Genomic DNA, 16573 nt, shown 5'->3' on the forward strand with positions numbered 1-16573 from the left:
TAATAAAAAAATTTAACTCAAGTGTACTTACCTCCTTAAAATTCAAAACTCCTAATTACATGAATTATTCCAGGGATGTTAGGATTGGAGACAAAAAGATAACGCTATTGCTTTTTATACAAACTAGGAGTTAAGAACAACATTGCAGGAGAAATTCAAAATATGGTTCTACTCTCTTATTTCCATTCTTGAAGCCTATTGGATTTGATCAGACACCTGATTTCCATCCACAAAAGAACCTGGCTGCTCAGGACTGTGTGGTCCTCCTTTCTACCTTTTACTTCCTTCTTTATCAGAACGGGTCAGTCTGTATACCTGTAGGGTACATGAACACATGCCGAGGGAGCAACAGTTCCCCTTCCCAACCTAAATTATTTCGGGAAGGGAAGGGAAGGGAAGGGAACCTAAATTATTTCGGGAAGGGAAGGGAAGGGAAGGGAAGGGAAGGGAAGGGAAGGGAAGGGAAGGGAAGGGAAGGGAAGGGAAGGGAAGGGAAGGGAAGGGAAGGGAAGGGAAGGGAAGGGAAGGGAAGGGAAGGGAAGGGAAGGGAAGGGAAGGGAAGGGAAGGGAAGGGAAGGGAAGGGAAGGGAAGGGAAGGGAAGGGAAGGGAAGGGAAGGGAAGGGAAGGGAAGGGAAGGGAAGGGAAGGGAAGGGAAGGGAAGGGAAGGGAAGGGAAGGGAAGGGAAGGGAAGGGAAGGGAAGGGAAGGGAAGGGAAGGGAAGGGAAGGGAAGGGAGCAGCTTTAATTAACTGCTATCAAAATGCAATATTTATTGGAACAATGCTAATTGCATTTTAGAAGTAATTGGAAATACAGTTAGATTTGTGGAGAAGTTGCACTGTTGAAGTTCTTTCTTTATTTACAACATTGACAGTTTCACGGTTTCTTTCAACTAGGTTGACTTGCAAGGCAATTGCGAGGTATTTGCTCTTTTTGTAACAGTTAAAGAAAATATCTGTTATCTCACAAATAAATATTTGTGAGATATCAGTGGAAAAAAAATTCTGAAAAAACTGACCAAGCTTTCCTATTCATTTTCTTAAAGTTACTCAAGCAAAAGAGATCTGAAAAAGGATTTGTATGTCTGAAAGCCTCTAATTTTTTCCACCTACTATCAACCGAGCTAAAAACATCACCTCTCTGTGAACCAGGCCTCATTAACAGTTTCGAGATAAAACTACAACTGAACACTGAATGTGAGGTAATATAACCATCACATAATTTTCATAGTGACTACTACTCAAAGTCTCGAGGTATGATGATAAATCACAGAGAAAAGGTTACAAAGACTGAGGCTGAATGCAGTCATCAAGAGGACAAACACTTTTGATAGAGCAACTACGCAAAAAAAAAAAGCTGAATAGCATTTTGTCAGTTAAACTCTCTGAACCAGTTCATCATAGGATTAGACAAGTGCTACTGCCAGGACATGTGGTCAACATAAATTACAATTTCATTTGAGTCTACATCATTTTACCAATTTGCTCCATGACATACCCTCCCCGCAAATTCGTAAACCGTTGCAGCAACACTTTATGAAAAAGATAAATCAATGGTTTTAGATTAAACTTATCCACATCATCCTTTCATAGAGTCTGGAGAATACACTTTAAGAGTCTACCTTTAAAAAAAGAATCTAACTGTTTGAAATTCTTTGGAAGTCAGAGTTATGCAGCAAGATAACCTAGCCAAGTAAGAAAAATATCCTGCACCTAAGGCACTCCAGGAAGCCAAAGGAAATGGATCTATTTCATAGACTTCACCTATAGCTACAACATATTTAGAAGTACATGAGTTCCCTTAAAAAAAAAAAGAAAATCATAATCTTGAACAGAGTTAAAAACAGTATTAGCTACCCACTATGTCCAAAAAGATAGCATAGCCTTACCTGACTATGGTTAATGGCTGCATGGTTACCATGAAATGGAGACTGTCTTTCTTTATCCCGATGATGCCTACTGCTATGCTTGCTTCTCTGCAACTGTTGACGCAATTTTGCGATCTAGTAAAGGAAAAATACACATTAGGTTTTTGTTCAGATACACATACAGTTTCACCAGTTTATTCTGTTACTTATCTAAGCCTTTACTACCAGAATTTTCATAATTATCACCATCACTAAATTAAACTTAAGTTCCTGCAAAAGTAACAAAGTTAGATACCAGTTCAGTTCAAGTCCAGGAGATATTTCCTGAAATTTAATGAAGGTACTTGAAATACATAAAATTTGAAAATAATTAGGTCACCACTAGATTTCTTCTGCTGCTGAAAAATGTCATCCACTTTTAATACTTTCTTTCCCATGCACTGAAATTAAAATTTTAAGTCCTGCACTGTTATAAGAGATCAAAGCCAAAAGAACAGCTAAAGTATATTTTAACTTATTTTCTACCAAGCCAAAGCTTTACATAATACAACAAAATGGTACAACATTCATGCCTTCCTGAAAACTCAAAGCAGCAGTGCATGCCAGCAACAAACTTAACCCAAAAGTATATCATGTAATAGCATTCCTGACCTCCTTGAGTTGATCTGTGCTGCCCCACGATGCTGAACGTTTGTGTGAGCTTCTCTTCTTTTCTAAATATTCTTCAGCCCAGGCGCTTTCTGTCTACAGCAAGAAGATTACCAGATTAATTACAGAAAAGATAATTTCTACTCCCTGGAAGAAATATTTTGAGACAGATTAGAAGAGAAAACAGTGTTAAAATTTTCTGGATACAGAACTGTGAGTGAAAAGTAGTTGTTGAACAGAAGCCTTTCTGGCAAGTAAAGTATGAAAATACGTAGTGAAACTATATATTTACAAACTTTCAGACCTCCTCTAGCATGAGAATATGCAAGCTTCATTTCCACATTATCATACATAGGTAAAGCAGTATTAACAGCAGCTGTATCACAAGCTACTAGAGAGCACTGAAGAACCAGCAGGACAGTGCTGAAGTTGTGGGGAATTTAGTTCCTGCACAGATGCTGACCTTGTTACTTCTGATGCATCAGCAAAAACAGCTTGGTGTAAATTATGGGAAATCCTGTACTGATAAAGCTTCGAAATCATGTTCATGCTCAGAAGAATGAGAAAAAGGAAGGTGAGGCACTAGAGCTATTCCGAGGCAGGGAATTAATTTACTAAAGCCTCAAAAGGCTTCAGGTTCATAGTTGGCTCAGGTGCCAAGCAAAAAGCAACCCAGACAATACTACGCTAGTTTCACTAAACCAAAGTCATTAACATTTGATAGAGAAATGTGCAAACATATTATAACAAAAAAAGATCTGGGATATTCAAAGCATCATTAAGACAAGTTGTGTTCATGAAAGGTAACAAAAAACACAAGTAAGCCTGTGATAATACTGCATGCTTTACGGACAAAATTTGTATTCCTACCCAACTCTGTCTAGAACAGCCTTCAAAAGCAGTGAACTGTAAACCCTCTAGTTCAGGGATAATCTACTAAAACGCCTATCAGGAATCTCCATGCAGCCACAAGAAACACACCCAATGAAGCAAGGGGAAGGATCTCTGGAAGCAGCGAACAAGCTGAAAGAGACAGTGACTTCCTTTAAAGCCCCATTGCTACAGTGCAGTCCTTAGCATGCAACAGCATCCAATGGTAACCTGGCTACCTCAGCCTTAGGAGTCACTGATGTCTCATTTTCTCCCACAGACAGAAACTTCAATTGCCTCAGAGCCTCCAAATCCAAAATGTACAACAGTTGTTCAGAACTATGTTTAGACAACATCTAGGACTAACAGCTTGCAAGCCACAAGCTGACTGTGCTTACCCATCTATTCACAGAACATAGAAACTTGCAAGGTCTTTAATGATGTGATATTAATCCCCGTTTTTGAGGGAAAATGAAGACGTAACTCTTTGGACACACAGAATGCACCTTGCACTGACTTCAGTTACAGACGGAAGTTTCACATAAATGAAACCTCCACTATCAACAGGTTTTCATACTCATGGTTCCAAATCAGCAACTAACTAGGACAAATTTGAATAACAAGTTAGCAGGGTTGAACAGGAATTTTGTAGCAAAATCAGAATCCATTTTTCCAGGGACATTTACCTTAATCATAGAATCATCCTTTCATGACATAAAATCCCATATATATTTTCCAACTTCAGCAACTTTATTAAAATAGAGTAACTGACAAACCCCATTCCCCAACTCATGATGCTAGTCCCAGTCTTTATCTAGTCCATTCTCTAACTTCGGTCTGGAATCCCATCCCATCTTCTAGCTCCTGGAACAATCAATTTTTTCCATTAATTCTAACTTCCCAACTCAGCACAACTATTACATTTGCCTACAAGAATCTCATTGACACTTTAATCAGTCTTTGCATATAATTTATACTCAAGACTTTGTTTCAGATCTTCTTTTATAAATTAATATCTGATTCATTTTAAAGAATTAAAGTTTATTTTGATATTCATCCTCAAAGCAAATAGGTACAAGTCTTTTTAGAGCAGGAGTAGGAATAAGACATCAAATTACAGGAAACCTTTACATCAAGCCAGAAATGTAATAGCATTTTAGCAAGTCTCCTACCTCTTCCCTACATTTTATAATATATACTTTCAAGACAAATAGACTGAACAACCAACCAATATAAAGAAGGATTGCTATTTCTCTAGGTTCTTAATGTACTACTACTTGCTTATTAGTTGTTACCATTCACAATGCCTGTTCTGGAATTACAAGAAGTTTGTTTATGACTAAATTTATCACAGATACTAGAACACAACAAAAAATACTTAACAAAAAAGTCTCTAACAAAAACTTTGTAGTTGAAATTGAAATTATTCTTCAAGAGCTAAAAAATTTCAAAACAGTTGTCTCATTTTAATTTGCATTTTGACATAGCTGTATTTCAAATAATCACAGGCAAAGCCAAACAAGTCTGATTCAAAGGAAAAGACAGACCAAATTACAAATATCTGTTTAAGCAACACTTAATAACAACGCCTGCATGCAGGAATTCTGGCCAGACCTAGGATGCTCAATGATATACTTATTCATCAGACAAAGAACATTCTGCATGTACATAATTCAGTCTGGTTTTAGAGATAAGTTGTACCTTCACTAAAATAAAATAGTTGAAGAGTCTGATATACAGTTTCCATTTGAACTAGGATCTCTTACACAATTCTCAGCTATGACCTACGGGCATCACTAACGGCCTGCAAGCCAAAGTGTGTCACTAATTGCTGCTGCTTCTCAACCTGCTTCCTGAACGACTACTCTCTCCACCCTATAAGCCTGCAGAATCAAGATCCTCTGCTGATTGAACTCAAAAATCTTCTACATCGTAGTAGTTCCAGCCTGCAACAGGGATAACCATCAGAGCATGCGTCACAGTGTCCACAGAAAAACAGACTTTAGATATCAGTTTTTGCCAAATGTGGCATCCTTTTTTTGTTTTGAATATAAAAGTATTCATGGTTATTCCCTTCATACATAATTTGAAACATAACTGTTGTAATACAAGCATTTGAAGTAATTTTGAACTAACTCTTACAAACAAGCATATAATTTTGTTTATCCATCTGCAACATGATAACATTCCCTCTCTTATCATATGCCTCAACTTGTGATGTTACTCAGAAATAGTTAACAGACACTACTGAAAAAAAAGCATGGACTCAAAATATGTGAAAATGAGGGACTTTGTGAAATCTGAAATTACAGATTGAAACCACGATACCTTGTAAGTGAAACTTCATCCAAACACCATATCTTCACAAACAATAAACTGAACAACTGGAGAGCTTACACTCTTGGAAAAATAGCTATTGTCAAATCACACATTTGAAACTTGGCCCTAACTCAGATGGTTGCTCTCAAACCCACTAGCAAGATTAAAAACAACAGTCTTGTCAGTGTCACATGAGCTCAAGGCTTAGACATACAGATGTGTGGTATCCCAGAACTTTCTACCTTGTCAGACACTTTTTCAATTAGCAAGTGTAAACATATTCTATTTCCTTCAGGAGTATACTAACATTAAAGTCCATTACATATGCTCATCCTGTGGAAATACCTAATGGAATTTCTTTAGAGAGAGAGAGCGAGGGAGAGCACATGCACAAATGAGCCTTCCCACTAATCTTTGTAAATATATTTCCTTTTCTATATAAAAGCCCATCCAGCATAGCAGATTGTGTCAGAATTAGAAGAAAAAGACCAAAGAAAAATGTAAGCCAAAATGGATATTATCTAATCTAACTGGAAAATATACAGATTGTAAGAACCCAGCCATGACTCTAAATAAAACATAACTAAGCTGGAAGAGATCAACTGAATATAACAAATACTTTGGTAGCATTTTAGAAATATAATTATTTTGAAAAAAGTATTATCCTAAGAAATTAAGTTTGAAAATACAGAGCTAAGGCATCCACAAGCTTTATCTTTTGCCCTTTAATAATGGTTGTTAATAGCTGAGCATGAATGGAAATACTTTGTATATCATATGCCTTCCTCCATCCTCCCTCTCTCACTACAATTTGTTCTCCCTTTTCACACCATCTTCTAACAGTCTCTCCTATTCATTTTCCTGCACAGAAAACTTGCTTCTCAACTCTCCTTCCTTTACCAGTTTCTAACTTACCCACTTGGTCAAATTCCTCTGTGCTATACCTTACTTTTCCACTGATCTGCTCTTGCCTCCTTTGAACTAAATTTTGCAGATCTTGGGAACACCATATAGTACTAATCAACAGTACAGACATTACCTGCTTGACATCTTACACATCTGAGTGGACAACAGACTGAAGCCCGTGTGGCTGCATTTTCATTATTGTTACCACACCTAACTAAGGCAGGCTTAAACTCAAGTATGTCTCACAAGCTGCCTGTATATCTTCCAGATGCAGTTCAGATACATGCTTAGGAACTGGTGAAGGCCTGTTGTTGAAATCATGCTCTAGGATTAGGGACTTAAAACTTGAGAGGTTTGGTTCTTTCTTTCACTCCACAAGTTAGGGAAAAACCACTGCCAAACTGTATTCACAGAAGCAGGAATGAAACATTGTGATATTCGATGGAAAAATCCACCTTGAACCACTTCCATATACAGTATGATACCATGTAAGACTGCTCCCTGTAAGCAGAATTTGATAAAACAAGTGTCATGCGGTAAACTTACAGCTCTGGTAATGCCACAGTTTCATTCAACTGTTTGTTGGTTCTGTCTTCACAGAGAGCATAGGACTGCACCATTAAAAGGTTGTGAAATTTTGTCAAGTTCTTGAAGTTAATCAGTAAATCATGTACTTTTTAAATGCTTTGCAGTTCAACTAAATTTGAGCATCATTCATTCCTCAAAAGAGGCAGCACTTCAATGTATATATTAAGAGGCCTGTTACAATCAGAGGATTAATGGCCTTTCATAGGAAAGGCTACAATAACTTTTATAAAGGCACTACAAAAACTTTCTTATGAAATTTTAAAACAGAACCACATATAAGGAGTCACTAAGTTCATTTGCATAAATTAAAGACTAAATGGTACTTAACCAGCACAATCCCTTTTCCTCCACATACTACAAACAATGAGAACACAGATGTGTGATATATTAGTGCTCTTCTGAGAGAAAAAAGGAGAAAGTGGCACTCTTAACAGGTGCCACAGTTCATGGCCTTCTCTTAGAGAATGATGCAAATAACCCAAGCGTGAAATATCAAAGGCAGAACTTCTGTAATTTCAAAGTGAACAAGAACTTACAATCTAGAAAGCCAAAGTGAATGCTTCAAAGAAAAGCTTCTTGCATTAAATCCTGCTTTCGTACTTAGAAATATAGACTTTAGAAATATAGAATATTCTAAAGACAAAAATCTCTCCTACCTGTGTGGCTTTGTCTCTCATACATGGAACAGCTTGCCCATGATTATCACGAGGCCACTGTCCAGCAAGGTACGGAGCAGCAAGCGTATCCAGTGAGGAAGTGCGGCGAATAATACTGGAAGGGCTTGAGGAAGGTGGTCTGGATTTGTCAGCTGGAATAAGAACATTTGATTAGAAAGAAAGCAAATCAGAGCGCTTAATTATTTTAATTATCTATGGTAAGACATATCAAATCAGAACAGCCATGCTATTAAGTATAGGACAAGATACTTTCAATATAGGAATCAAGTTTGCTATTTCAGGTTCTATTCAGTTTTAATATGCAGTGCAATGTGTTTTTACGGTTTCTCTGAAAAACATCCTATGTCAAAAATGTGGCATTGGTACCAATAAACCACCATTTATTCCCTCAAAAGCACAACAGTCATTGGATTCTTAAATGGTTAAGGCCTGGAAGAAAATAAAGTAACTAAGTTTCCTTAAACCTGTCAAAAACTAACAAAAAAACCTGTGCTAAAGTTTATTAGAGTTCATACCTTTAATCCTCTCCCTTTGCCTACTTTAATTCAAGGGGTACTGTAAGCTGACAAGTTTTAGTAACCACCCAAAATACAACATATAGCAGATTTGTAAAGATGTACATCTAACCCATAATTCTAGAAGTCAACTTTGATTAGATAATGATTTACATATTACAAGACATCAAGGCATTTCCTCCCTTTACATGCTACCTGATAACTACATTCATATTCATGTGACACTTCACCTCCTGCAAAATGTTATGTAACATTTTTAGTGTTCATGTTGACACCACTTTTCACAGCAATCTAGATATTAACAGCAATTGGCAAACAGGAAAGAGCCAGGCTTTAGATATATACACATGCTCACACATACACACTATTTGTTGTTAGCCATTCCAGATGTGAAATGCCAATTCAGAGATCACGATATTTAAGCTTACTATCAATCCATCTAGTTCTCCCCACAGACTTATACCTGCAAAATATCACATATTGATCCAATCTGTGAAGAATACAAAGGGATGAAACAAATGGCTAGAACACAGCAAATGATACGGAGATCAGATGGAAGCTTTAGAAGAGCACTGGGAAGAACTCTCAGTCACATACACTTTCTGACTGTGCCATAGGACAAGTTCTGCACTAGAGGTAGTAATAACATGGCAATTGACATTCTACATGAATGAATTTACATGCAAAAGAAGTTGTCCATGATTACTATCAGACAGCTAGTCAAAAAAATAAAAACATTGCCTTTAGAAGTCCAGAATTCAATTTCCCAGCACTTTTAATCTAATAAAGACATGTAAAAATTAATAAAACCTATTATGTGTAGGCTTCAGTGTTGCAGATAACATTTAAGTCTCTCAGAACACTAGTCCTTCAAATTTAAGTCTAGTGATATTCTATAATTAATATGGCTTATGCAAATATTGCATTAGAAGTGTATACATTAAAACAGTGCAAAATATTTCAATTTAACTATAAGGAAACAATTATTAATGCTTTAACCAGCAACTCTCACATAAATTAGTCCAGAATCCTCATCTGGTTAATTATTTCTACGGGCACCAACAACCATCAAAATCTTACTATTGAGGTCATAACAGATCTGCTCTCAGGGATTAGCAGCAAATCTCAGTCTAAAAGTTACCAGGCAGTTGAAGAGTTCTGTATCAAAGAAATTGACTGACTACTACCATACAGCATACTGAAGGGTATCTTTGCAGAAGACATCAAAAAGATTCCATTTGTCTGTACCATGGAAGAAGATGGTATGTTAAAGCAACACGTCATTCTTAAAGAATTATACTTACTTCCAAAGTTATATCAAACACGCTATTTGTCTGAGAAATAGCCGCCATATTCTGCCTAAATATTTATTTTTCTTCCAAATTATTATTCTTCCTTTTCAAGAGGTTTCTATCTTTTTACAAAGAGGAAACAGAAAGGATGTGGAAAAAAAAAATCAGGAAGCATGTGGTCAGTCACATCATCTGCAAAGCAACTGCAACAGACATCTTCAAAATTGAAGCAGCATAAACTATTACTGCATCCTCTCCCCCACCAAAAAATGGAAGGAGTATTTTGCCAGACAGAGAGAATGAAAACTGAAGAGCTTGTTTACTATTTAAGTTCAAGTGAAGCTGCTTATTTCAAGGCACAAAGCCTAAACATACCTTCTTTTTTCTTTTAATTTAAATATTCCTTCAAAATTAACTACATTACGGAATTCTGATTTCAACTCATTTTTTATTTATATTGGGCAAGAACTGCTGATGTTTGAATACATTTTTTCCACTTTTTTTTTTAAGCAGGCACTATACTATCACAACATATCTTAATACAAATTGCCAATGTCTACTATTCAAATCCTCTTGGTGTTTCAGAACACTTCAGTGGAAACATTTACGATGTTTTCATTACATTTTCCTCTACAGTTCTTGGAGCAAGTGCTCAGCTGCTATTTTCCCTTTATGTGACCTACATAACAAGAGATCTGCCTCCACAGAGATAACAGTTACAACAGCTGTGGCTGATGAAAAACAATGGAGCTGTTTCATCAAACAGAAGCTTCTTAAATATTAGATTTGTTTTAATTGGCCTGATTATCTCTTTAAACAAATACTTGTGACAAATACCAACCCTGCTATCCCCCCCCCCCCCCCCGACACACACACTAAAATCTATCTGGAAACAAAGTTTTTCTGCAATCTAGTCTCAAATAAAGCAAAATAATAAAACAAAGTACTGAACATACAGGACACAAATCAAAAAAAGCCGTAGTGTGGGAAAATAACAAGCTAGTTACCAAGTCTCCACAAGTCACTGCAGCCCAACTGACAGAAGTGACTATAGGTAAACTGTTGCAGCACACACCTATTGCAATTGTAAAATGAGGCGCGCACCTGTGAAGATGATTTAAGCTAAGGCAGTCAAACAATGTGACTGAACAGTGCAAAATTAAACAAATATACATGCTTACCAATAACTATGTGAAAGTTAGTGAAAGAGAACACTTTGATGTGCCTTTCTTTTTTTTAAACATTCAGATTCTATAGCTATTACTATAATAACAGTTGAAAAAAAGGAAACCCTATTGTGAGCACACACATCTTTGAATTGGACACCTGACGGAAAAAAATTGTTATACATAATAAGAGGGAAGATCTCTATCTCATGAAAAGATCCTAGGAGAAAAAACATTCTGAAAATTCACCTTTGCTTTAATTTTCCTAAAAAATTCAGAACTGTTGTTAGAAGTGCTTGAACCACAAAATAAGAATTACTGCTGAAGTATAACCTGGAGATTGATCTTACATCCCTGTTGACAACCTTCTAAGCATTTGCAATTAAAGTTTTCCAAAAGGAAAATAAAAACTCCAAAGAACCAGCTTCTAATAGACACCATGAGAAAACAAAATAAAATCAGCAAGTAGCAGAAAGTGCCATAGGAAAAGTACAGAATGCCGTTAATCAAGAATCAAATTCTCTGACAAAGAAAGTTCTAATTGAAGCTTTTTATACACCTGAAATATCCAAACAGTGAGATAAATAAGCTTCTCTGGCATCTAGTAATAGAGCTGAGTGGGTTTTTTTGGTCAGCTTTTTCGGTCAGCTTTTTCCTCAGTAAGGACATTCATAGGATCTCTCTCCTTAAACCAGCTCTCTTTTCCCCAAAAATCATAAAAATGCAACATCTTTGAGATTACAACCACTTGTTCATATTTGGTTGAAAGTACTCAACAGGCTCAATGGTATTAAGAACAGACACACAGTACAATGCATATATTCACTTTGGAAGACAGTTTTCACAGAATCACAGAATAGTTGGGGTTGGCAGGGACCTCTGGAGATCATCTGGTCCAACCGCCTTGCTCAAGCAGGGCCAGCTAGAGCAGGTTGCCCAGGACCAGGTCGCGTTGGGTTTTGATCATCTCCAAGGATGGAGACTCCACTACCTCAGTGGGCAACCTGTTCCAGTGTTCAACCACCCTCACGGTGAAGAAGGGTTTTCTTATGCTGAAGTGGAATTTCCCGTGTTTCAGTTTGTGCCCGTTGCCTCTTGTCCTGTCACAGGGCACCACTGAGAAGAGTCTGACCACCTCCTCTTTACGCCCTCCCATCAGATATTTAAGCACATCGATAAGATCCCCCCCGAACCTTCTCCTCTCCAGGCTAAGCAGTCCCAGCTCTCTCAGCCTCTTCTCATATGAGAGATGCTCCAGCCCCTCCCTCCTTTTTGTGGCCCTTCGCTAGACTCGCTCCAGTATGTCCATGTCTCTCGTACCGGGGAGCCCAGCACTGGAGAAAGCACTCCAGATGTAGCCTCACCAGCACTGAGCCGAGAGGTAGGATCACCTCCCTCGCTCTGCCAGCAACACTCTGCCTAATGCAGCCTGGGATACCACTGGCCTTCTTTGCTGCGAGGGTGCATTGCTGGCCCATGGTCAACTTATTGTCCACCAGGACCCCCAGGTCCTTCTCTGCAAAGCTGCTTTCCAGCTGGTTGACCCCCAGCTTGTACTGTCTTGGGTTTTGGGTATAATCTTCACATAAATTGTCACCTATGTGAAATAAATACTCATTCTTTAGCATCTAGTAATTTAAAATCATTACCAGTAAAGGAATGACTGAATTAATGTTGTTTTACAAAACCAAACCTCAGAAAGCCCAAGATGTTCAAGTTACTTACTTCCAATAAATGAAAACATTTTAAATTCAAATAAACCTCCCAGCAGTGCTGGCCCCAAGAAACCTAAAATATGAGATCGTAAAAATGAGTTCACTTTGTTTATACCTACTATTTGCTAAACAGCTTAGGTAAGCAAAGCAGGCAGCTAATGGTGCACAAGACCCTCTGTATCTCTTTTACTCCAGTCATATATAACTACTGCAAAATCCTGTAATTAACATTGACAAGTCTTCAGCTATTACTTCATCACTCACCAATTTGTTAAAAGAAATAAATTCTACAGTGAAATTTAAGAGCATAATGGAGTTCCATTCCTTCTACTCTTCCCAAGAAGGGATTCCCATCTAAATTCTTTAAGACTTTCTGATATACTATTATATCATTTTCTATCACTTCCTTTCACATAAGTAGGCTTTAATATTACTCTTCCATATACTATTCTAAACCATTAAAAGACAGCGTAGTCCCAGATAAAGATAACCAATTTTCCTCCTTAATTTTCAGACTGATATTATACATCCAATAATGTCAACAGCAACATAGCAGAAAGTTCACTATCCAGTAGGGATATCTCTCAGAATCTCAAGACACCTCAATTGGCCAGTAAACGACTGTTATGGCATTGGTCCTTATCTTCTTCTTCACATAGCCTCATGTGTCCTAACATTTTCGGAGTTGAACACCTCTGATGTGCTTACTCTTTGGTTTGCATACGTAGGCACACTTTTTCTGGTACCCATCATCTATCTACTGGCCTCCCTTGATATCTGGGCTTGGTAATCCAACCATCTGGCTCCTAAAGCTCCAACTGTACCTTACTCATTGTCTCCAAAGGGTACTTGTGGTTTACAGTTGAACTCTTCTCAGACCTGTTTTATATAAGAACACAAATAACTGACTATCATATTTGCTCTTTACTCAGTAGATAAACCAAGATAAAAATAATAATAGAAGTAGAGCATAAACATTTTGTAGTCTACTAGTAGGTCAAAATGAGACGATTTGTTCCCAGTCTAGCACATACACTTTCCTGTTTTAAATAAGGATGTTCTGAAATGCAAATCATATCTCAGGACATTGTCATTGGAAAGCTCTAATGCCACTATACATTAGGCTCTCTCTACTGGAAATACTTTGACAAAAGGACATTTATGATTTTCTCCGTGGTGTCACACTGACCATTCTACATTCAGCTAGTAGAGCCCAAAATCACATCCAACTAAACAATTCTGAGCTTACTTTCAGAAGTAACAGGATCCCGTAAGGGGAAGTAGAACAACAGAAAGAGAAGAAGGTCAATGGGTGGTAAAGATGTCATTAACTGATTCCCAAATTTGTAATGTGGAAAAGCTATTTAACTGGGAATAAAGCAAATGTGTTTGGGGAAAAGTGAAGAGAAAATCAGATGATTGTCTAACTTCCTCTACTAGGGATAGTTTGCAGGTAGAGGAGTGTATGCAAAAAGCGAGCCAAAATTGGGATTTGCAGGACAGACCCTGCAGTGTAGAAATGAGGCAGAAGAGTCAATCACCACAAAAGTGATAGGAAAGACAGAGCACAGAAACCTGAAAATCAGTGTTGACTAACATGGAAGTAGAAGCTGAAGTCAGAGAAATGAGTGCTGGAGACTACAGAGAGGGACAGTAAAAGATGAAAAAGCGGTCAGAAGAAAGATGTAGGCTCTTGGCCATATTATTTAGGAGGAAAGCACCAAGAGAGGCATGGAAATTTGGAAAGAAAGTGTTTCATGAAATCTTCAGTTTGTAATTACCCCATCCTGAACAGAAGATTCAGCTAAATATTCCCAAATTTAGTTGCAATTCAGTTCAGAAATCCTAGGTCTAAAAAACAAGAGAAAAAAACTATTAAGTCACATTTTTAAAGTCGTTCTCATGTGTTAAGTATATTGAAGAAAACTTTACATTCAAAACTATTCAACTGCTTACCAGAAAAGAAAATCAGACAAATAAGAAGTTGAGCCTTAAATGTACAACTTACAGAACCAGTATCAAAGTCCAGAAGTAGACATGACTTTGTCTAACCTCGTTTCATCTTAAAAAAAAAAAAAAAAAAGCTGCAGCTGTAGGCATGAATGAAAGCCATCATCAACTGAAAACAAAAAGCAGCAAAACCGTAGTTATTTTGCAGTAGATTCTGAATGTTACCCTAAAGTGGTTTACCCTTGCATGGATTCACAACTCTAAGCATGTAAACAAAAATAAAGTTCCACTTCCCTGTTCTCAGCTACCATTAAGTTTTCTCACCTATACAAAGCAAAAATTAAGTCAACTCAATCTCTAACAAACACTGGACTATACAATACAAATGTTAATCAATATTAAACTGGCTTGATTTGCATTTTAATTCTGGGTCAATATAAGTACTGTTCAGAAATTTAAATGCATGGCAGCAGTTAAAAGGACACTACTCTTCTGTTTCCCCTCATCTTGTAAAAAGCTAGTGGGGTTATCTGTTAACACAGCAGTGGTAAACAACTAGTGATCAAATTACTTTTTTCATTCTATATGCTAATTCTTAGGTCCAGTAAAGAAGTCAGCTAGACAGTGTGGTTTTAACAGGTTTCTACATGATGATCTGAAGACGCTGCAACTTTTTCCCCCTTCTAAGTGGTCTGATATAAGCCTTCACAAACGGCTTTTGAACCTGGATCTCAAGGGCAGGCAATCTGTTCCTCATTCTCCAGGCTACCTAGGAGATTGCATTTTGGGGGGAGAATTTCTATAAGTTCTAGGAACAAAGATGAATTTTGTAATGTGTATAAAGTCTTTCAGATTAATGATTAACAAGAATCTCAGATGAAGAATATACACATTCCTCAACCCAAAGCCTCAGAATATGACCTTAAGCAAAACACACTACCCTTATCTGGAAAGCTGAAGATCTAAATCAAAACCTAAATGCCTTTGTGGCATTGCTCTCTTACATTTCAGAGAAATGGACATATGGTAATCTCAAAGAAGTATGTCTGAATAAAAAAAAAACAAACAAAAAAAGAAAAATTAAGGCACACAGGCATTACCCTAAGTACTGTACCAGTTGGTTATGACTAATTTGGTAGCATCATTCCTCAAGAGTTAGGCTAGATAAAAACTGTAGTGTAGCTTCAATCATAATTTTAGAAGAGGGAGCAACATTAGAAGTGGAAAAGTTAATGGAAATGGTGCTGGTCCTAGATTTCTGCCTTCACACTTCTGCGTATTACTCAGTTTTGTGTAAGTACTGGATGCAATTTAATGACAAAATACCAGCTGTAGCTTTGTTATCTTGAAAGTCACTGATTTTCCAGATTTGACGACAATAACACAAATCCTCACACATGCACTTTTGAGTAAACTTTTATCCTAAGACCAAGGATTTACATATGTAAGCCTCTAGTATCCTCAACCAGATGCCACACGTTGCTTACATTTCAGTGTCCCTCAGCATGTTTTAATTATTCAAAAATAGTAAAAAGCAGTTTGCTACAAAATGTATACCGTTTCCATACTATTTTCTATCTTTGCTGTAGCGCAAGCTTGTCATCACTCTCAAGTTCACACATCCTTCTGCAAGGTTTATGTTGCAAGTAACTACTAAGAGAGAGGCACTGAAGACTTTTTTTCCTACATACATGTGTAATGCCAGCTAGTTTTTTAATCGCAGGCTTGTGGACATTACTTGGATCAAAAACACATACTATCTGACACCAGAGGCAGAGAAAGGGAAGATGTGAAGGCTACCCTACAGTTCCCAGATACCAAATTATTCTTATTGTTGTACTGAAGTATTTGAAGTTCATTTCTTCTCTTCTCACACCCTTTATCCTTTCATCTGGCAACCTTTAGCAGTACTCGCAAAAATACTACGGGAGTGGCTGTACTCTTCACATGACACGTTTTACTTTCTCTGTCCCTTTTCTAAGAGCCAGGAAGGGAAAGAACAGTAACACAATCAACGAGCCCTTCAACACGTAAACACCCGACAAGCGCTGCAGCCAGGA

General features: G+C 37.3%; 1 protein-coding gene across 1 annotated transcript in view; it reads right to left on the reverse strand.

The window, feature by feature from the left end:
• The window catches only part of FAM117B (family with sequence similarity 117 member B), a 34230-nt gene that overhangs the window by 16390 nt on the left and 1267 nt on the right, over nt 1-16573 (reverse strand). Inside the window, exons 2-4 of the mRNA XM_067298506.1 lie at nt 7855-8006; nt 2519-2611; nt 1889-2002 (exon numbers count right to left, since the gene is read on the reverse strand). Coding sequence (XP_067154607.1) covers nt 1889-2002; nt 2519-2611; nt 7855-8006 — 359 coding nt within the window. The remainder of the gene's footprint in view (nt 1-1888; nt 2003-2518; nt 2612-7854; nt 8007-16573) is intronic.

This window comes from Apteryx mantelli, chromosome 6, assembly GCF_036417845.1.
Source record: "Apteryx mantelli isolate bAptMan1 chromosome 6, bAptMan1.hap1, whole genome shotgun sequence".
Classification (NCBI taxonomy): Eukaryota; Metazoa; Chordata; class Aves; order Apterygiformes; family Apterygidae; genus Apteryx; species Apteryx mantelli.